At 55.9% G+C, this 20,882-nt stretch overlaps 3 protein-coding genes across 11 annotated transcripts; 2 read left to right on the top strand and 1 right to left on the bottom strand.

Annotated features, from left to right (window-relative positions):
- The first annotated feature begins 1,153 nt into the window (after window positions 1–1,153).
- CDC42EP5 (CDC42 effector protein 5) lies at window positions 1,154–2,658 on the top strand. 3 transcript variants are annotated; one of them, XM_072607516.1, is made up of 3 exons: window positions 1,154–1,282; window positions 1,421–1,523; window positions 1,982–2,658. In XM_072607516.1, exon 3 carries the CDS (start codon window positions 1,982–1,984, stop codon window positions 2,471–2,473), a length of 492 nt encoding a protein of 163 aa, XP_072463617.1. In that variant the 5' UTR covers window positions 1,154–1,282; window positions 1,421–1,523; the 3' UTR covers window positions 2,474–2,658. The 3 variants fall into 3 exon arrangements, with proteins under 3 accessions (XP_072463617.1, XP_072463618.1, XP_072463619.1); XM_072607517.1 differs by having other exon boundaries at window positions 1,157–1,282; window positions 1,955–2,658; XM_072607518.1 differs by lacking the exon at window positions 1,421–1,523 and having other exon boundaries at window positions 1,183–1,282.
- Window positions 2,659–2,833: 175 nt separating this feature from the next.
- LENG9 (leukocyte receptor cluster member 9) lies at window positions 2,834–4,420 on the top strand. The gene has a single exon (XM_072607515.1). The coding sequence runs from the start codon at window positions 2,993–2,995 to the stop codon at window positions 4,214–4,216; it is 1,224 nt and encodes a 407-aa protein (XP_072463616.1). The 5' UTR covers window positions 2,834–2,992; the 3' UTR covers window positions 4,217–4,420.
- Window positions 4,404–16,769, bottom strand: LENG8 (leukocyte receptor cluster member 8). Of its 7 annotated transcripts, XM_072607505.1 has the most exons (16): window positions 16,573–16,632; window positions 15,980–16,063; window positions 15,621–15,795; window positions 15,281–15,382; window positions 15,087–15,200; window positions 13,513–13,765; window positions 12,971–13,112; window positions 12,649–12,849; window positions 12,014–12,295; window positions 11,732–11,872; window positions 11,038–11,326; window positions 10,638–10,739; window positions 10,483–10,551; window positions 10,117–10,246; window positions 9,812–10,019; window positions 4,404–5,777 (listed from the first exon to the last, which is right to left on the bottom strand). In XM_072607505.1, the coding sequence occupies exons 2-16, from the start codon at window positions 16,015–16,017 to the stop codon at window positions 5,615–5,617; spliced, it is 2,409 nt and encodes an 802-aa protein (XP_072463606.1). In that variant the 5' UTR covers window positions 16,018–16,063; window positions 16,573–16,632; the 3' UTR covers window positions 4,404–5,614. The 7 variants fall into 7 exon arrangements, with proteins under 7 accessions (XP_072463606.1, XP_072463600.1, XP_072463602.1 ...); XM_072607499.1 differs by lacking the exon at window positions 16,573–16,632 and having other exon boundaries at window positions 15,281–15,463; window positions 15,980–16,240; XM_072607501.1 differs by lacking the exon at window positions 16,573–16,632 and having other exon boundaries at window positions 15,980–16,239.
- Window positions 16,770–20,882: the final 4,113 nt, after the last annotated feature.

The raw sequence follows: 20,882 nt of genomic DNA, 5'->3' as shown, positions 1-20,882 counted from the left end.
TCCCTGGCCTCACTTGCCTGCTCTGCCAAATGAGGGAATGTTTAAGCCCCCCAGGTCCTCATGAGCCTGTGAGTGGGACCTGGGGTCCTGGCTCTGCTCCTTAAATATCTTGGCTTTCTTCTTTGTCAGATAAAGGAGGGATGGGAGCAGATGATGATGAAGGTCCCTTTGGCTTGTGTTGGGAGAATGTGGGGTTCCTGGGTCCAGTCTCTGACCAGTGCATCCTCCAGGTCCCACCCAGGACTTGCCACGTTGGGTGATGCTAAGAAGAGGAGAGTCCAGGACAGGGTCTCCCCTCCAACCCAACAGCCCAACTCCTCATTCCCTCTCAATGCTCCACTGAATGAGCAACATCTCCCCCAAAATACCCCAGGCTTCTTGTGGCAGGCCCCAAAGAGGCACAAAAGAAGGAGAGTCAGGACGTGTACGTAAAGGAGGTGGAAGAAAACAACCTTGAGAGCTGGAAAAGACCCTGGAGATCCCTTGGAGCCAGAGAAAGTGAGGAGGGATTGTCTAGGGAGCTCCCTGGTAATGAATGAGTGAGTGGGTGGGTGGCAGAGGGGCAGAACTCGAAACTCTTTCCAGCTTCTTGAGCTGGAGACTGGAGGCAGGGAGCAGATTCAGGGTAGTCCCCCAGGGAAGGGGGATGGAAATGGAAGGGGGAGGGGAGGGATCCCGGGATGATTGCTGTTCCTCGTTCTCCAGGGCTCCCAAGAGGGCGGCCTTGGCTGGGCAGTTGCAGGGAGGCTGGGGAGACCTGTGTTCCTGCCCCTGAAAGGACCCTCAGCTGTCTTTCGTCTGACTCTAGGTCTCTTCTCCTGTCTAGTACCACCCCCATCCCCCATCAGCTGAATCTGGAAGTCATTACTCCTTCCCAACCCAGGCTCCAGGAAATTCCAGGCCAGGAAGCAGAGCAGTGGGGGCACAGAGGGGGAGGGGCATGTCCGAGGGGCTCTGAAGCATCTCCTCCAGCAGCTCAAAGCCTCCTTTAGCTCCTAAGCCCCTAGAGAAATTCCAACCTCCTCCCCCTTGCCCTCATCCCTAATCAGGGGGCGGTCCAGCACCCTGGGGGGAATTCCTGGACAGCTGGCCCTTTAAATCCCAGAGCCAAACTTTTGGGGCTGACACAGGGAGGGATGGGGAGGAGGGGCCAGGGACTTAACCCTCCCAACCCCGAGAGGGGCCAGACTGGGCGTCGGCTCCTGATCCTCAGGCTCTCGCTCCTGCCGCCCTTCCTGCCATGGCCCCCTCAAACTGGGGCTGACCTGCTGGGTCTGGCCAGGTAGGCTGGGACTCGGATGCCTGGATCCCTGAGGGGGTGGAGGCTGGGAGGCTGGATGCCAGGGTCCCTGAGTGCAGCGAGAGCTGGGTGTTCAGACTCCTGGGTCCCTGAGGCCCCTACTGGCTCTCCCTTTGCCAGGTGAAAGGAGGGATTGGTGTCGGACTCCAGGGGGCCCAGCCCCAGCAGAGTGGAGCTGGCCAGGACTGAGGACCCTCCCGGGGCCCAAGGATCCCCCTAAAGAGTAAGGGGGACAGTGGGGTGGATGGGCCCAGCTCCTGGGCAAAGAAGCCACGTGGGCGGGGGGGGAGCAGGGTAGACTGGGTACGTTGAAGAGGGTGCTCAGATTTGGCTGGGCTCCCCACCCCCCAGCCCTCTCCGGGAACTGGAGAACCAGTCCAGCGGGATCCAGGTGGGTGTGATTTCCGCCTGGGAGGGACCGGGATGTTTGCAGAGGGAGGGGGTGACCTAGGGACACGTGGAGAAGGAGGAGGATGCCCAGGTGATGCAGCTGGAGGAAGCAGACAGCTGCCAAGGGGGAGGGGCAGGGGCGAGGGACTCCCGGGGGAGCCAGGCCCTCCCGCTGGGGATGAGCGGGGACAGCCTCAGCCCGGGGCTCCAGGGACGCCTGACTCAGGAGGGGGGACATTCCCGCTCCGCCTCCCCACCCCGCAGGGCTGACCCGCGCCCCTCTTCTCCCAGATGCCCATCCTGAAACAGCTGGGCCCGGCCCTGCCCAAGAAGCGTTTGGACCGAGATGCCATCTCCGCTCCGCTGGGGGACTTTCGGCACACCATGCATGTGGGACGAGGGGGCGACGCCTTCGGGGACACGTCCTTCCTGAGCCGCCACGGCGGCGGGGGCCCCGGCCCGTCCCCCGGCCCCTCCCCGGGCCCCTCCCCAGCCCCCTCGGCTGCCCCGTCCCCAGCGCGCCCAGCCCTGCCACCCCCCACCGCTCCGCAGCCCCCACGGCCCTCCGAAGGCCAGTCCGAGGCCCGGCCGGCCGCCGGAGACCCTTTCCTGTCCTTTCACCTGGATCTGGGGCCCTCCCTCCTGGAGGAGGTGCTAGGCGTCATGGATCGGGGCGCCCTGGCCGACGCGGGAGCTGCCCCGAGGGCCCCCAACGGCGGGCTGCTGGTCTCCCGGCCGGACTTCGGCTCTGAGGAGGACCTGGAGGAAGTGATCGGTCTGTAGGCGGCCCCCGGCAGCTGGCCGTGTCCCCAGCACCCTGGCCAGGGCCCCAGGCTGGCCCCGGCCTTGCACCAGAAGTTTTTTATATGATGCCCCCTGTATAGCACCCCTCCATGCCCAGCTAATCCCCATCCCCACCCACCCCCAGCCCAGAAAATCTTTATATATAAAGAAATGTCAGCCATTTATGTCGACTGCTTGGCGTCGGTGTTTCCAGCCGGTACCGGGCTGCGGGCGCAGCCGGCCCGGACTGCCCAGCCCCGAGGCAGCCGGGCCGGGAGCGCGCTGTGTTCCACGGCAGCCGGGCTCCCTTGTGGGCCTCCGCGGCCACAGTGACCGCCTCTGCGCTTCCCCTAGGGAGGCCTTTACGACGCGCCCTCTTTGGCGGGCGCGATAGCCCCCGGACCGGCCTCCGGGGAGCCAGTCCCTTTAAGGGCCTCACCCAGGCTACGGGCTCCGAAGGGGCGTGCCCAGCGAGGCCGGAAGGGCGGCCAGGACGCTTGGGTCCCCGGGCGCGGCGGCATGGCGGAGGCGGGGGCGCCGGCGCCCACCTGCCGGTTCTACCAGGAGGGCCGCTGCCACTTCGGGGCCCGCTGCCGGCTCTCCCACCCCGGAGCCGGAGCCGGAGCCCGGACTGACCTCCAGCCGGCGCCGCCGTCGGGGCCCGAGGGCAAGAAGCCCCCCATGAAGACGGCCCAGGCGGTGATCGACCGCATCCGCTGGGACCCTCACCTGGACCCCGCCGACTTCTCCGTGGGCTACCTGGACCGCTTCCGCGGCGTGCAGGAGGAGCCCTTCACCGCCTTCTGCTGGGACGAGGATCTGGCCGCGCTCGGCCCCGGGGTGCTGGCCGTGCCGCAGCACCGCATCCGCTACTTCCGACACCGCGGCCGCCTCGTGTGGGACCGCGACTCCCGCACCGACCTGGTCTTCGGCTCGGCTGCGGGCCGTGGCACCACCATCCTGGACGGGCTGGCCGCAGCCGATGGCCCGGAGGAGGACGGCGGGCAGGAGGAGGAGGGCCGAGCAGGGACGGAGGAGGAGGAGGAGGGCCGTCCAGGGAAGGAGGCCTCTCGGCCGAGCAGCAGCTCAGACACCTGGGGAAGGTCCCCCGGCGGCAGCACGGAACCAGAGCCCGAGTCCCGCGGCAGTCCTGAAGCCCGCCAGCGGCTCCGCCCCACACATTTCGTGGCCCTGAAGATCACCGACCCAGAGCTTCGGGAGGCAGTGGCCAGGGCCCAGGCTCGCCTGACTGAGGCGGAGGCCTCCACGGGCAGCAGCCTGGTGGGCCTCAAGGCCCTCCACCTTACACTGGCCTTACTGCGCCTGGCCAGCCCAGGGGAGGTGGCCGCAGCTGCCCAAGCACTGAGACGCCTAGTCCAGGGGCCCAGCTTCCATTACCCAAGGGAGGTTCATTTCCGGAACCTGGCCTGCTTGGACCACAGGATGATATACTCTGTCCCAAGTCCGGGCCTCCAGGGCTTGGCTCAAGCCCTGCAGCAGCGGCTGAGGGCTGAAGGGTTGGAGGTCCTAGAGCCCTCCCGGGAGGAATTGGGCCCTCACCTCACCTTGGCCAAACTGCCTCGAGGGAGCCCTGGGCACCTGTCTCTGCCAGAGGCTGAGGAGGGGGCAGAGCTGGGCAGTCAGTCAGTGGAAGAGTTTCAGCTGTGCTCTGTGGGGGGACTGCAAGGGGCTGGGGGCTGCTATTCCGTATTAGCCCAGGTCCTGCTAAGTCCCTCATCCTAGCCCAGGGCTCTCCGCTAGAACCTAGCCATGAGCCCTGCCTTCAACTTGAGGAGGCAGGGTGCTCCCAACAAATAGGCCCCTTCTTCCCCTTCCTCCCTGCCCCAGTGGCCCTCCAACACCTGGCAGTGCCCACCAAGATGGGGGCCACAAAGAGCAGTGAGGCTGAAAAAAACCAGCATCCATAAAGTGTGTTCATTCTCTCTCTCTCTCTCTCTCTTCTTTTTTCTTTAATTTTATGTTATTTTTTTTCCAAACCGTGCTCAGCACTCCTTGGTTGCAGGGAAGAAGGGAGGGAGGAAGGAAGGAAGGTCGGGAGGGATGGTGGGGAGGAGGGGGGAGGGTCAGAGGGAACAGGAACATCTGGAAAGGAGAGGCAGCCTGACAGTCCAGCTGTTTTCGATCTCATTGCACATTATTGAGTTACATGGTAGAAAAGGAGGGGGAGAAGGGTGGGGTGAAAAGAAAGGGGGAAAGGGGAAAATAATTTAAAAAAATAAAATATCAAAGGAAGAAATGATGCGACCTGGTGACCCATGGAGGCAAGAAGAAGGGGGAAAGGAGGGATGACCTTTTTACCTGTGCAGAACCAGAAAGGGAAGGGGAAAAAAGAGGGGGGAGGGGAAGAAATCAAAACAAGACACTGGGAAGGGAGGGAAGGGGGGGACGGAGCAAGACATGGAGACAACTTAATACAACTTGAGATGCATCAGACTTGTGGTCCCGGCGGCTCCCACGGCGGTGACTTGGCATTCGTGGTGACGTCCTGTTGGCTGCAGCAGCGTTTCGGGGTGGGGGGGGTAGGTGTACAGTCTGAAGTAACTCCCCCCAGCCCCAGACAAGATGAAGCCCCCCCCTTCAGGGGAAAGGGCAACAAGAGTCTCTTCAAGGTCGGGGGTGAGAGCAGGGTGGAGGACGGGGGAAGGGTCGTCGTCCCCCCAAGGCTGGCTGAAGGCACCCCCTCTTCCTTCTTCCCCCCAGCCCCCTCCTGCGTGGGGGGGCATGGGGCACCGGCCGGGCGCCTGGGACGAGCTCAGGAGAGAAAGAGAGAAAACACTGAGAGAGTGTTAGTGGGGGGGTGAGAGATCAGGGCAGACAGACCTACAGACCCACGGCCCACCACCCACTCTCCAGACCCTCCCCACTCCCCACCCAAGGCCTACTCAAGAAAATAAAAACGTAGAAAAATTCTCTGTACAAAATCCCTGGGGTTTCAAAGGCGGGGAGAGAGGAGGCAAAGGCTCCGGCCAGGCCTCTCCCATACGTACATCCCAGTCTGTGGCTCAAAGAAACCAGTTTAAACCAGTAAACGCTGATGGGGGGGCAGGGGGGGCAGAGACCTCCACCAGCCCCTTCTTGTCCTTCCTAATCCCCAGGCCCCACCCCACCCCCTGCAGGTGCTCAGAAGGTGGGCAGCTGCGCCACGCTGAGCCGGCAGTCGATGCTGGTGTTGTCGGGCCCCATGTAGCCCAGGCCCAAGGGGGCCAGAAAGGCTCGGCAGGCGGCCTCGCCCTCGAAGGCCAGCTCCCCCTGCACGAAGGAGACGGGCAGCGCCGGGCGGAAGCTATGGAGACAAGAGGAGACATGGATGAAGGGCGAGGGGAAGAGATGAGGTCCAGGGACCCGCAGGAAATGGGTCATCATCACCCACGCCACCTCCCAGTCCCAGCTGAGGGACCCAGTGGGGCCCCAAATGACCTCCCCCCAGAGCAGAAGGCTCCAGTCAGCCACTGCCAATACCACTCTTGCATCCTGCACTCCCACTTACCTGTGCGGGGAGGTAGGGAAAGTAAGGGGGCAAAGACAAGGGCAGAGAGCCAAGGAGCCAGGAGTTCAAGGCTCCTGGCCCTCAGAAGGGGCACAGCTCTGGCTGTGGAACTGGGAGAAGACAGAGGGAAAGAGAAACAAGTTGCCTACAAGGCAGGAGGAGAGAGCAAGAGGAAGCCGGACGTTCACGTATATACGTGCGGCCCAGACACACATGCACAGCACGGACTAACCAGCCAGCCACAGAATACAGAATATACACGCTCGCTCACAAGGAAGCAACAGAAACAGCCAGCACACGTCAAGGGGATCGAGAAGACCCCAGACCGGGCAGCCCTGCACCACCTCAGGAGCATACCCTCTAAGCATTATCTGGGCTGCCTGGCCCAGGGGCAGGGTCCAAGAGCAAGCTTTCAAGTCAGAAGACCTGGGTTCAAATCTGTACTCAGCTCCTTCCAGGACCTTGGGGACTCCTTTCCCTGGGGGCCCCATGGGTCTCATCAGTAAAAGCAGGTCATCAGCGTAGATGTCCTGGAAGATTCCCCCCACTTCTAAATCCTACAATCTGAACCAGTGGCATTCTGACAGATTTCCCAAGGAATCCACTCACTGATGGGAAAACTTGGTGGAGACACAAATTAATTTTCCAGTCAAATTCTTGTCCAAGTGTTCCTTCATGAAGTCAAGTCCCAGCCCTAACCCGGGCACTGCCTGAGGACAGGTAGGATGGGTTCCTGTCCAAATCAGGAGTCATCCTGACAGGAGAATATATGCCTGGCCTTTGGCAAACAAGGCTTTCTTTAATCTGAAAAGCTAGGGAGGAAAACTACTCAACCCATAGCTCTTGCTAGATGTCCCAGAGCTGGCCACAACATGAAGGGAAGAGGCCACCTCACCTGTCTACACTCAAATGCCGAGAGCCCAGTGAGGTGAGGTGAGCTCCCAAGCTTGAGAACAATGCAAGGAGCCAAGTGAAGCCTCAACATCCAGGACACTATGGGAATGAACCCCATAAGCTGAGCAGTTAACGGGGGAAGTCAGGGCAGCATCAGCTATGGAAGAGGTATTCGTGAGAGAAGTGACAGAATTCAAGGCTCAGAAATAGCTGGAAGAGGCTTTCTCAGAGCAGACTCTAGAGCATAAAGGGAGGACAGGGAGCAGTGCAGCTTCCAGTTGGCACTAGGGGGCTCTCTGACAAGAGCAGAGCCACCAAAGACCAGAGGCTCTGGGTCAGGCCACCGGGGGTTGTCTGATAGGGCACTTTGGGCCAGTCAGGCCCAGCCTCATGGGCAACCCAGGTTTGGGAGCTTTTCCAAAGCATCGAACAAAAGAGCACGAAGACCCCATGGTCTAAAATTCTGCAGGGAGAATTGGCCAGGAAAGATAGCAGGGTCTGAGAGAGATTCTAAAGACTCAGAAAGAAGTGGACCCTGAAGAAAGCAGTGTAGATGACATGGGACCTTTCCCTAGGCAAGATCTGCCTTGGTTCATGTGCATAAAGGCCTTCCACTTTTTATGGGTGGGCTGAGTTTCTGTTGTCTCTCCTAGGCAGTTAGGAGGCATCACAGTACCCAGAGCACCAGGCCAGGAATCAGAAAGAGCAGAGGTGCAATCCAGCTTCAGATACTTACTAGCTCTGCGACCCTGGGCAAAGCACTTCACCTCTGCCTCAGTTTCTCCATGTGTAGAATGGGGGGAAAAATAGTTATCTTCCTCTCAGGAATGTTGTGAGGACCAAATGAGATGAAATTGCGAAGTGCTTAGCACACAGTAGGTGCTTAGTAAGTGCTTATTTACTTCACTCCTTGCATTTTTTAATAAAACTGTAAAACCAAAATGTAAAAACTACTCACAGGCCTAAGAGCTATAGTTTGACAAGCCTTATTCTAAATGAAACTAAATGCAAAGAATAAAAGGCCACATACAGAAGATGGAAGCAAGAGCAAGTACCTAGAGACGAATAGGAAATTGCAGGTTACACTAAAGTTCACAATGTGCTGGGGGAAAGAGGAAGACACTACCAAGGGGGAGTTCTTCTTTCAACAGCTTGTCTGGGAGAAGAGGATCAATGACAGGAAGTGGGTTAGGCTCACTGCTGAGGGAGTGGGGGGCATGACTGTGGTAAAGGATAGAGAAACATCTGTTTAAGAGGGCACTGTGAGCCAGTACACAGATGACTGAGTGTCTTTGAAAACCCCAAGTCCTCTGACCCATAGAAACAACTTCACTGGGTACCACAAATGAGGCTGATGGGGCTGCTAAGTCCAGAGCAGATGAATGACCCTGAGACACCGGCAAATGCGAGGGGGGTAGGTGGGCTGGAGGAGGCAGGAGAGTCAGCAGAGGCGGCTTCTCCTAAAAGAGATCAGATCCCACTGGCCTTTCTGGACATGAGGGAAATATCTACTCTAGTTTGCTTAGACTTCAACAATGCATTTAACAGGCAAGCGAAAAAGATGTGGGTTAGAAGAAAGTCTGTACAATGAGGATGCCACCTAAATGCAAACGGCTGGAACCAAAGATGAGACATGAATGTTTGACTTGGTGTCACTCTGAAAGGTTTAAGCATACAGAACTTTACTTAGCAAGGAGCTCAGAGACCATCTAGTCCAGCCTCTGTTTGTTTTTACAGATAAGAAAACTGGGGCCAGGAGACTTTAGTAACTTGCCCAAGGTCACAAAAAGAGCTAATTGTCTGAAGTGAAATTTGAACCCAAGGTCTCTGAATTATAGCTTGTTCTGCACCCCAATCTGGCCATCTCTAGCAGAGTCTCAGGAACTTTGTGCTGCTTAATGATCCTACCAATGACTCAACTAAATAAAGGCAGAGACAGAGATGGTCAAGTGACCCGAAGGCAGCCACCACAAATCTGAGTACAGCCCACCACATGTGCTGCATCTAGGAAGATGAGACTGCATGGGGATCCAGGGGAAGTCTATGACCTCCCCCTACACTCCACATAGCGAAGCCAGTCTGGGGCCTTCCCGACCTTCTAGTGCCACAGGAGCCAGCACCACACATGCCATCTGGGGCACAACATCCAGCCACAAGGAGGCCTGGGGTCCACCTACACAGCCCCCACCTGGAGAGTCCTGTGTGCACTTCTGGAAGCCACACTGCAAGTAGGACAGGAATTAGCTCAAGAGCTGCCTGAGAGGGGGACCCCAGAGGACTAGTTAGCCAAACCAGGGGCATCTGCCCTACAAAGCAGATGTCTCAGGCAAGGCATCAGAGCTAGCTGCAAGGACTCCAAGACTTGTCCCAGGAGGGAGGCCTGGGAGTGATGGGGAGAAGCTGCCAAGAGGCCCCCTAAGGTTGAAGGGCAAGAAAAACCATGACTATAGCTATACCCTGAGCACTCTCCGAGGCCAAACGGCATCACCAGTTCTCAAGGACATAATAAAGGGGATTCCTTTGGAGGTTCGGGCTGGACTAGATGGCCCGTGAGGACCCCCCAACCAGATGCTGGGCTTTATCTTTGACTCAGCCCAGTGACAGCTTAATAATGCTTCCAAACTAACTCAGAAACCGCCTATGACAAACATATGAATAGAGGCTTTGAAAGGAACAAGAGGAAAGGGTGGAGGGCTAAGAGGAAGACAAGAGACAAAAGGACAGATATGACAAAGGAGATGGTGGGAAGGATGAAGGATGGATGAGTCAGGGACACAAATGAGATAAGACAAAGATAAGAGAAGGAAGAATGCAACAGGGGAGGAGAGAAACTGAGGGGGCTGGGAAGGGGGGGAGGGTGCCAGTGACTGGGGCAAGATGAAGAGCAGGCAGATACAGCAATGAGGATGTAGGGGGACTGGGCGGCCCTCACATACGTTTTGATCATGGCCTTGAGAGCAGCCTTCCGTTCCCTATCAGCAAACTTGTCCACAAGGTAGCCAGACATGCAGGGTGCATTCCGGTAGAGCTGGAAGAAACGGTGGTAGTTGCCCAGAGCCCAGGCTGCTCGAAGTGCCAGGGCATGGGCGACACAGGGGTCTGCCTTCAACTCTCGAGTCAAGTAAGCCAGTTCTGTGGTGATGTCTACAGGAAGAGAAGGAGTGAGTGCCCCCCGGTGCCTCTAAAGCAATCATCCAACCACCCCCTCCACCCTGATATCCATGCACCCACCCAAGCTCACCCCCCGAGTTCTTGGTGAAGATGTAGTAGAGGATGCGATATGCAGTAAACTCTCCTACGTTGCCTGGCAGGTTCTCTGCATACAGTGACTTCAGCTGCGTCTGGCACTGGTTAAACTCTTCATGGTCACCCTGAAGGGGACAACAGTACCAGCCATCATAAAAGAGGCTCATCTGGACAGGAGAACAGACACAGAGGAGACAGAGGACACTACCAGAGAGTGAAGTAGACAAGGGATGGGGGAGACATGGTGGCACTGCAGTGAGGCAGGTGAGAGGAGGAGGTCAGTAAAGATGGGCGGGAAGTCAGAGACACTGAGACCAGATGGCTGGGGCTAAGGACCAGTTCTGGACTGTGCCTCCCTCACCTTCTCTAGGGCAATGCGGGCATGTGTTTCGTACACCTCAACTGTGAACTCCGTTCGGATGCCTTGTACCTGAGGAAGGAAGGACACGTTGAAGGCAAGACTACTCCAGCTCCCCACCCCCCAGATCCCTGCCTGGGCTGGGCCACAAGACTCACTGTCAGGTCCTGTCGAATTGACTTCATCTGTTCACAAGCAAAGGCATAGTCCTGCTTCTCCTTCCAATGAGACTTCACCATGGCCAGCGACTTCTTCAATACCTGAAAGGGAGGAGGTGATTCTGGGCTCAGGCCTGAGGAAAGACTGTAGGGAGCTCCCCAACTGCACAGGAGATTCAAGAGCAGGACTGGGGACTGGGTCGATGGAGAGTACCCACAATGAGAAGACAGCAGTGGGAGGCCAAGCATGCCCCAGCATCAGGGCAAAGTTTAACTGTGGGTACTCCTTAGCAGCCCAATCATGCAGTCTGCTTCAGGAAAAGGGCTGCCCTGGGTCCACCCAAGTTTCCTCCCTCAGCTCAGCCACATAAAGGCCGAGGGCCCTGAGAATCACACTTACAGCCACAGGCCTCACAGTAGAGGGATCTGGTGCACAGGTAAGCCGGAGGTAGTTTTTGGTGATGTCTGGGCAGGTCCCCACAATCTTGAGCTCATTCCAGTCAGGGTCAGTGCTCCCCCCATCCAAGCTGCCCATCTGTAGCACCAAAGGCTCCAGGCGGAGGCGCCGAGAATGCCCATGTTGGAATCGGGCTGCCCGCTTCTGTTTCTTCAGCTCTCGCTCAGGGTCCTCGCACTCCATGGCTGCTGCTGGCTTCTTGCGATTACGCTTGGCAGGGATGAGGTCATGCCTGTATGAGAGGACCACCATTAAGACACAACCAAGCCAGTTACCAAACAAGGGCACTGAGAATGAAACTAGAAAACTGCGAAGAGCCCCAAGCACAAAAAAGCTTCCAGGGAAGATGAAAATGAGGAGAGGGGAACTAGGACGCATCAGAGGGAGGGCCAGGGAGGCTACCTGCAGGAGGTGGCACTTGCTGACCCCCTTTGGGGGGCGGCTCAAGATACAGCTCAGCTGAGGCAGCCCAAGTCTTCCATCCCCAATGCAACACTGCCTCCGACTCCCCTTTTCAGGCCTTGGTTCTTCCTGTCCCTCAGGAATCCCCTGGTCATCCTCTAACCCTAACCCTAAATCCTCTCATGTTCCCACATTCGAGGTGATAATTTTTCACCTCAGAAACCAGAGGTCTCACCTTTTCCCACGCTGCACACGCCCTCGACCCCGGTCCACGTGAGCACCCCGGCCGCCCCGGCCTTTGGGTGGTGGATTTCTTCGGCCCCCTGGGTGACACTCACTGCCTGAGTAGGAGCTTTCAGAGTCTGAGTGTGAGTCACTACAGGGAAACAGGGGGTGGGGAGGGAAAAAGATGGTGAGGTGAGGTCAGGCCAAGTCCTGGTCTCCAGCCAAGATGAAGGGTTCTTGTCTGCTAGGCCCCATCTGGCCTGAATCTCCCACACAACACCATTCCCTTTACCTGCGGCGGAAATGACGTGAAGGCGAACGGGAGGAGGAGCGGGAGCGGGAGTCTGTGCTTGAAGAGGAGCTGTTGTCCTTCATGAAAACATTCCGATTTCCAAATTTGGTAGCAAAGCTGCTTCCACGACCCCGGCCAGCACTGCCAGTGCCCCCTGCCCCCCTCTGGGGCTGAGTCCCACCCCCCCGAGGCGTTCCCCCAGCTCCCCGGGCAGGGTGAAGCATGGTAGAGGCTTCCCATCGTTTCTTCTTGGGGCTCTCTGTCACGCTGTCTCGACTCAGCCTGAAAAGAGAGAAAGAAAAGCCATTCTCCTCAAACCTTTGCAATGGAGTGTTGGCTACAGGGACACACCCCCTCCAACCCAGCAGTTAGCAAATGACCAAGAGCTGCTGCCACCATGAGGCCAGTCAGTGCCAAGTCCTGTGGGAGCCTCCCTCCCTCTCTCCTGCCACAGCTGAGACAGTCTCAAAGGGAGGAGACACAATTGGGACAGCTATTTGTGCAGGGTTCTCCTCAAAGACCCTGGGAGGGTCACTAAACAAATGGGATCAGGTGTAGTTTGCAGATGAGACAGCTGAGGAATTCAGAAAAGAGGCCAAGCACATGTGACCCTGCCTCCCCTTCCCATCACTGACCCTGGCAGTGGCTCTTGGCTCCAGTCAATGGTGTAAGCCGAGCCATCCTGGAGTCGGGCCTGCAGGACCTCTTTGAGAAGTTTCTCTGTCCGGTCCTTATCCTCCTCAGACTCACAGGCAGTGAAGCAACGCTGGACATACTCCTTCATGTCTTGGGGCCAGTCCTCAGGCTTCCCTGATAAGTTCCGATTTTGGGGTATGCTGCAAGAGGGCAGGAAAAAGAAGCTCAGCGTGGTCTTGACCCTTCCCCACACTCACAGGAAGTGTGGGACAGGCTGGAAAGCTAGGAGAGGCCCCAAGGTAGGCTGAGGAAAGTGGTCACCTGTGGCTCTGCGGTTTCTCTGGATTGGCCTGGGTCCCAAAGTTGCCATGCTGTCCCTCAGAGCTTGAGCTAAAGTTCTGGCTGGTGACCACAAAGGGCCGTTTCTGGATGTTGAATTTGACACTGCCTGCCCCTGGGGCTTCTGGGAAAGATAGGAAACAGCCAACAATAAGGGTCAAAGCAGCCTTTCTCCTCATGAAGCTCCAGGACTCCCAAAAAGCAGGGGAGAGTAGAGTGGATGAGGATGCACCAATAGGTTGTCATTTGGGAAAGAAGAGCAAGCCTTGGCCCTGGTTTATTACGGAAGGAGGCAATTCCAAAGAAGGCCTAGAGTAGACTTCGGTGCATCCTAACCCTGTGGGTGGGGGGAGCAGTTGTCTTTCCCTTCTATCAGGAGCTCCCTGAAAGCAAATGCCATGTTTAGACATTTACTCTTGGGGCTTCCATAAGCTGAGGTTGTTCTAAAACTGAGTGACCACATGATGATCTGACCAAGGCCTTCTTAGCCCCAAATGACTTGACAACAGCCCCCAGAAACTCACGTTTCATACGGTTCCACAGCTGCTGTCCTTTCTTGGGCTTGGGAGGTTCTGAGTAACTGTGCTGCCCATAGGCCTGACTGGTGACTGGGCTACCTTGTCCATGCTGAGCTGAGGAGGCCCCAGGCTGAGCTCCACTCCCCAGTGTGTGGCCTGTGTGTTGGGGGGGTGGAGGTGGCTGAGGGGGCTGGGCTGCTGGTAACTGCTGAGGAGGGGTTGGGTAGGACATTGTTTCTTCCATGCCAGGAACTGGAGGCTGGCAAGGTAAGAAATGTAGTTACTGCAGGGAAGATCTAAACAGCCAAAGCCACAGTCTAAACCAAACATCAAACTCTGGGCCCCAGTCACTTAGCCCATGAGGGTGGCCTCAAACAGATGAAACATATTTAAAAGGTAATCGAGACATATTTAACGAGATGTAGAACGCAGTGTTATTTTGTTTTTTTTCCTACTTTTACAGGTGACCCACAGAGATCTGTTTCTACTTAAGTTTGACCCCACTGTTCCAAACATTTGGCTTGGGGGAAGGGGAGGAAGGATTTATGGCCCCCACTGTGCCTACTGACTCCTCTTCTCAGAAGACTGTTGGGGTTGCTTTTTTTTTTTTTTTTTGAAGATCCTTAACTGATGAAAATGCTACATTTCCATAGGAAGTGACTACAAAGACACAATGTTTTTTTTTTTTTGCCTGTCCAATTCAGAATCACCAGAAATTTCTTCATGGTTAAAAATCCCTGAGGCTGACAGTGTGAGGCAATAGCTAATATGACAAATAAGGGTCCTTGGGACCACCAATGCCAGCCCTACCACTTGACAGATGAGCAAACCCAAGACCAGAGATAAAAGACAAGGGCAGAAGCTCATGGAGCTGGGGATGTATAACAGCAATCTATCAACGGAGTGCTTTTGGACCAATGCAAGAGTTCTCCTTCCATGTCAACGTACCCTGGGACTGTGCAAAGGATTTCCATTTTATCAACAAGAAAGCTCAAGTTTAGAAAAGTAATTTGCTCTCTGTCCCACACCAGTGACTTTGGAGGCCATCCGGCCCTATTCCCTCTTTACGTGGGGGAAACAGACATTGGCCCACAGGAGCACGTTCCAATAAATGCTGGAGGCCAGGCTTTCAGCCAGGCCTTCTGGCCCAGAGCCCAGGTCTCTTTCCCTTAAGTCATGTGATCCAAGGCCCTATGAGGCCCTGCAATCTTTGGCTCTGAGACTCCTTGGATCTCCCCATGAGGCAGCAGCCAAAGCTGGATTAACAGAGATTTGTCATCCCCTCTGCCCGGCAAGATGAGCTACAGCTTAACTAAGCAGAAAGAGCACTGAATAAGAAGGATCAGGGTTTTACCCTTAGTAACTCTACAACCCTGGGAAAGTGTTTCACCTCCACAGGCCTCAGTGTCCTCATCTGGCAAACAAAGAGTTTGGATAAAGGTAGACTGATGTCCCTTCCAACAAGGAATCTATGACCTTCTGACTGATCCCAGCCCAGAGCCCAAATGCTTAAACACAGGCCACAGCCCTCTGGCTCCTGGGAAGCAGAGCTGAGATCGTGGGAGCCTAAGGCTTTTTACCTGGGTGAGAGATCCCTGGTGCTGCCCAGGGGTCGCCGCCTGCTGCGGTGCTGCTGTCGCGTAGGTGGTGGTCAGACTGTACTGGCCTGGGGAGCCATAGCTTTGGTACATGTTCTAGGAGACAGGCCAGCGGTCAGTGGGGACGCCAACGCGGACTCCACTTTGGCCCCCTCCCTCCAGCCCCCAGCACTCACCATAGGGTAGTAGTAATTGTAGGGATAGGCATAGTTGTACTGCTGGTACCACTGATAGTACTGCTGCTGCTGGAGCGCGGCGGCGTCGGCCTGAGCCACATACTGAAGGGACACAGGTGGGGGGGCAGGGCACAGAGTGAGGGACACAGACACACACCCTCCTCCCAGGTGCTCCGAAACACACTTGGGGAAAAGAGGGGAAGGGGCAAGAATGATTCCGCTCCGGCCACCTGGCCTCATGCTCTTCAGCACAGTTAGGAAGCTCAGGGGTGGGCTCCCATCACCTCCAGATGCTCGGGGGCTGCCCCCCCCGCCCCCCCACAGGGGCAGCCCCGCTCACCTGGGCCGCAGCCACTTGGCCGTTGCTGCTGTTTTTGGCCGAGCTGCCCGTGGCGCTGGCCTTGCTGATGCTGGCCAGGGCCTGGCGGGCCTTCTCCCACTCGGGGTTCTCGTGCATGGGCGCGTCCATGGCGCTCTCCCTGGCCGGCCCGCTCCCCAGGCTGTACTGGGCCGCCCTGCCACACAGGACATGACCTCACAGACTCATGGAACCCGGAGGCGCGGGGGCAGGGCGGCCAAGGGGGCCCCAAGACACGGCCCCCATGCCCGTAGGGCCCGGACGCTGCTGGGGGCACCCCCTCCTGGCCCCCCGCAGACACTCCTGGATGCCCCCCCCGGGGAAGCCCCCACACCACTCACCACTCGGCTCCCCGCTGGTCCCCCACATTGGCGGCCATTCGGACCTCGGGCTGGGCACCGGGGCCCCGGGACGGCGGCCTGCGTCTGGCTTCGGGGAGAGGACGGAGGTGAGGCGGGAGCTCCCCCTGCTCGCCCACCCAACCCGGGAGCCCCAGACTACGGAGAGTCGCGGCGGGGCCGGCGTTCCGGAGGCGATGGGCCGGCGGCCCGCCACCCCGCCTCTGCGCCTGCGCCCCGGGGACACGCTCGCCCCCACGGCACCGTCCCCGCCACGGGCGCGCGCCTCCAAACCCCGAGTTCCAAACTGCCCGGAGAGGGCGGGGGCAGCGCATGCGCAACGGCGCCTCTGAGACGCAAACGCCCAAGCGGCCGGCGCCAGACGGGCAGCGCGCATGCGCAGCGGCGCCACCGCCCCGCAGCCGAGGCGCGCGCCGCGGTCGTTGGCCCGGGCCCGTGAGCGGGGATGGCGGGGAACGGGGCCTCGAGCCCCGGCAGAACCCTGAAAGCGCACAAAAAGCGCGACGGCCAGACCCTCTCGTCCCACTCCCGCGGCCCGGCCCTGCCCAAGATGGCGGCACCAAAGGCTAGCTCACCTGACGGCAGCTTCTTCCTCCGGCGCTGAGTCCAACGCGTGAGGGACGGTAGTAGAGGAGGAAGGGACGTGGCGAGGGAGCGCACGCGCGCAACGTCAGCACGCCGCCGCGGGCCCCGCCCCGTGGCCATCGCGGGGGCCAATGGGAGGTCCCGTACGGGCCCGCTCCCCTCCCCGACCGGCGCTTTAAAGACTCGAAATGCCCATCCGAAGGACCAATGAGAGGTGAGACTGGGACTGCTTCCCCATCCAGCCACGCCCTCCCGTACTGGAGGCCTAAGCGGAGAGGGGGCTGGGGGTGGGGGTGGGGTAAGGTACTCCGAACGTCAGCCAATGAGAGCTGCAGTGGCGTAATGAGCCCGCCCCCGGGACAAGTCCCGCCCCAACTGAACTAGGGCAGAGGAGGGAGGAGGCTCATCGTAGAGTATTGAGCTGGGTGAGAGAGAAAGAGAGGGAGAAGGGAGGGAGGGAAGGGAAGGACGGAGAGAAAGAGAAGGGGGGAGGGAGAGAAAGAGAAGGGAGGGAGAGAAAGAGAAGGGAGGGAGAGAAAGAAGGGGGGAGGGAGAGAAAGAAGGGGGGAGGGAGAGAAAGAGAAGGGGGGAGGGAGAGAAAGAAGGGGGGAGGGAGAGAAAGAGAAGGGGGGAGGGAGAGAAAGAATGAGGGAGGGAGAGAAAGAGAAGAGAGGGAGAGGAGGGAGGGAGAGGAGGGAGAGAAAGAGAAGGGGGGAGGGAGAGAAAGAGAAGAGGGAGAGAAGGGAGGGAGAGGAGGGAGGGAGGGAGAGAAAGAGAAGAGAGGGAGAGAAGGGAGGGAGAGGAGGGAGGGAGGGAGAGAAAGAGAAGGGGGGAGGGAGAGAAAGAGAAGAGGGAGAGAAGGGAGGGAGAGGAGGGAGGGAGGGAGAGAAAGAGAAGAGAGGGAGAGAAGGGAGGGAGAGGAGGGAGGGAGGGAGAGAAAGAGAAGGGAGGGAGAGAAAAGAGAAGGGGGGAGGGAAAGAAAGAGAAGGGAGGGAGAGAGAGAGAGAAGGGAGGAGCAGCTGACAGAGGAGACCCCAGCACTGGAGGGTGCAAACAGAGGAGGCCCGGGAGTGACTTGGGTACTGGGGGGGGAGGGGTGTACACAGAGAGAGGAGACATGGCCAGGACCTAGGGACAGAGGGGAGACTCCAGTTCTGACCTGGGTGCTGAGGTGGTACAAAGAGGGAGGAGATGTGGGCACTAAGAGGGCAGCACAGAGGGAAGAGACCCCAGTCATGACCTGGCACTGAAGGGGGCAGAGAAAAGGCAGATGCAGATGTGGCCTCTGAAACCAAAAAGGAGTCAGACCACCAGAGTTATCCCTAAGCTGTACAGATCACAGAACAAGAAGAGAAAAGAAGAGAGGGCACGTTCTGAGGGCACCTTGTTGCCCCGAATCAATTCTGGGAATACTTCTCCAATGACCTGTGACCCTAGGCACTGGCAGAACCATTAGAAGTGATTGTGGAACCATCATCGATAATTTTCCAGAGCAGATCATTAAAGGACTGATTAATGATCTTCAAAAGAAGCAAATGGTGGCTCCAAGAAGCCCCTGTGGGCTGTCTCATCAAGAACGGATCATGCCACAGTAACCTTAGTATTGTTTTTTCATGTATTCACCTGTTAAATCATAGTAATATTGTATGTTGTTTCTCTAGATTTTTGACAAAGTCAGCTAGAGGCAACTAGGTGGCACAGTAAATACAGCCTGAACCTGGAGTCATGAATTCAAATCCAGCTTCATACACTAACTCGGAGACCCTGAGCAGATCACTTAACCTCTACCTCAGTTTCCTCATCTGGAAAATGGGAATATCAGTAGAACCTACCTCAAAATATCTAAAGTGCTTAGCACATCATTAGCACTTGGTAGGTGCTTAATAAATGTTTCCCTTCCCTCATTCCTTCCTTGTGTTATTCTTGTGGAAAAGGTGGAGACATTGGGGCTGGACCATAATCCAATTAAGTTTGGAACTGGTAGGATATTGGACCTAAAGACTAATCCTTCTTGGTTTCTTGTCAGCTAGGAAGAAACTCTCCAGTGAAGTGATCCAGGGAATGTATTCTCAGCCTTGTTCCATATAACATTTTCATCAATGACTTTGCCCATGACCCTCCATCTCCCATCTCAGTACTTTTGCGCTACCTGTTCCTGCCTCACTCCTCCCCAACTGCCAATGCCTCCCCTTTTGAGATGACCTGCCCTCTGTATGTATCTTGGCTATATGTAGTTATTTATCTGTGTCTCTTCATTAGAATATGTTCTGCTGCTGCCTTTCTTTGTATCCCCAGGTCTTAGTACAGAGTAAGTGCTTAATCAGTTCTTGTTGACTGACTATAGACCTAGATGATATCCCTATCAAACTCAAAGATGATGCAAAGTTGGTTAGAAAAGCTGCCATGTCCTCTTGGAGGTCAAAGACAGACACAAAGTACCAATGGACACCAGACAAATCACAGCAGCCCTTAAGTGTTACCAAAAATTTGGAAACTAAGTAAGCACCATCTCAGTCAGGGAAGGATTAAATAAATGGTGACATGAGAAATAATATGACGACTTGGGGAATCACAGGAAGATTTGTATGAACTAATAAGTGACTGAGATGTGTGTGTTCATCCTTCATTGTTGAAGAAGACCATGCCATCAGAGAAATGATGACATGACTTGCACTTGACTTTGTTTGGAATGAGGGAGGGCTGTGCAGGTCACCAGCCTCACTTCTCCTCCAGAGCCATCTGAATCCAGTGACCAGATATTCATCAGGATGACTGGAGATGACCTAGGATGAAGCAAGTGGGGTTAAGTGACTTGCCCAAGGTCACACAGCTAGTGAGTGTCAAGTGTCTGAGGTCCTCCTGACTCCTGCACTGGTGCTCTATCCACTGCACCACCTAGCTGCCCCAAGTGACTGAGATGAGCAGAACCTGAAGAGCCATGATTACAACAGTGAAAAGATTACTCAAAGGAAGTTGAAGTCTGAGTAAGTGAAAAACCAGTGATGATTCCAGAGGGCAGATAATAACCCAGACTTCCCCTCTGTAAACCAGGAGGGCAGAAGGGCCAGATTGGTTCGCTATATCAGTTGTTTTGCTAGAATGTTCTTCTTTGTTACAAGGTGTAGATCTGGGGGTTGGGGGTGGGGGAAGGAGTAACAATTAACTTTGCTATATCCAGAAATGACCATGATATGGATACAAATGTCCACAATTAAACTTGTAAGGAAAGGAAAAAATGGAGTCACAGTTCCATAAAACCTTGATGTGCCAGAACACCAGGCAGAAGCCAATAAGATGAAATTTTAGAGAAATGTCTTACATTTGGATTTTTGCAAAACCCACTTCATGAATGCAATAAAATTATAGTTAACCTCAATGTAATCTTTTAAGTTAGCAAAGCACTTTATGTTTTCTCATTGGATCCTCACAACAGCCCTTGGAGGCAAGTGTTATTATTATCCCCATTTTACAGATAATGAACTGAGGCACAGAGAGTTTAAGTGATTTGCTCAGGGTCACACATCTAGTGAGTGATGAGGCAGGATTTGAACTTGACTTCCTACTCCAAGTTTCATGAGCTATCTGCTGTGCTCACAACTAGGCAGCCATCAGCCTGAAAAAGACTGCAAGCTAGATTTATGTCAACAAGGCACTGTGGCAGCAAAGAAAGTCCAATCTTAGGATGCATCCAGGGAAACAGCATCTAGAAATAAGGCCTGTAACAGCTTCAAAGTGAAAGGGACCTCAGAAGCCATCCAGTCCTACCCCCTCATATTGCAGGGGACAAGAGTGATGCCCAGAGAGGTTCACAATCTATAAAGTGCTGAGATATAGATCCTAAATCCTCCAGCTCCAAGATGGACAAGCTTCCCCATTCCCTCTTCCCTGTCCCTAAGGAGATGAAGGTCCTCTCCCTTGCCCAGGAATTTTGTATTCAGTTCTGGGCACCTACTTTCAGGAAGGATTTTGATGAGCTGGAGAGGATCAGAGGAAAGATAACTAGAAAGGTGAGAACCTATTCACCAAACACCATGTGCCTGCTATGTTTGAGGCAGTGTACTAGGTGCTAAGTAGTTTTTTCAGGACCTCACATTTTATTAGAAAACTACAGTAACACAGGCAAAGGCAAAGCAGTTTCAAGAAGACAGTCCCTACCCTATGAAGATCAGGTGAAGGAACCAGGGTTGGCTTATTTGAAGGAGAAAAGACTCAAGGGAGACCTGAGACCTCTCTATGAGTATTTGAAGAACATTTGAGTGAAGGAGCAATTAGAAATGTTCTCTTTGGCCCCAGAGGGCAG

This window comes from Notamacropus eugenii, chromosome 5, assembly GCF_028372415.1.
Source record: "Notamacropus eugenii isolate mMacEug1 chromosome 5, mMacEug1.pri_v2, whole genome shotgun sequence".
In the NCBI taxonomy this organism is placed as follows: domain Eukaryota; kingdom Metazoa; phylum Chordata; class Mammalia; order Diprotodontia; family Macropodidae; genus Notamacropus; species Notamacropus eugenii.
This window is presented reverse-complemented; position numbering and strand designations above follow the sequence as displayed.

What these genes read in the sequence shown, in the direction of transcription:
- CDC42EP5 (XM_072607516.1), top strand. Translation starts at nt 1,982, where the DNA reads ATGCCCATCCTGAAACAGCTGGGCCCGGCCCTGCCCAAGAAGCGTTTG.
- LENG9 (XM_072607515.1), top strand. Translation starts at nt 2,993, where the DNA reads ATGGCGGAGGCGGGGGCGCCGGCGCCCACCTGCCGGTTCTACCAGGAG.
- LENG8 (XM_072607498.1), bottom strand. Translation starts at nt 16,702, where the DNA reads ATGGCCACGGGGCGGGGCCCGCGGCGGCGTGCTGACGTTGCGCGCGTG. An exon ending in ACCAGGGATCTCTCACCCAG is followed by an intron (nt 13,766 to 15,086) that starts GTAAAAAGCCTT and finishes TTACCTTGCCAG; the next exon opens with CCTCCAGTTCCTGGCATGGA. An exon ending in TCACGTCATTTCCGCCGCAG is followed by an intron (nt 11,873 to 12,013) that starts GTAAAGGGAATG and finishes GTTTCCCTGTAG; the next exon opens with TGACTCACACTCAGACTCTG.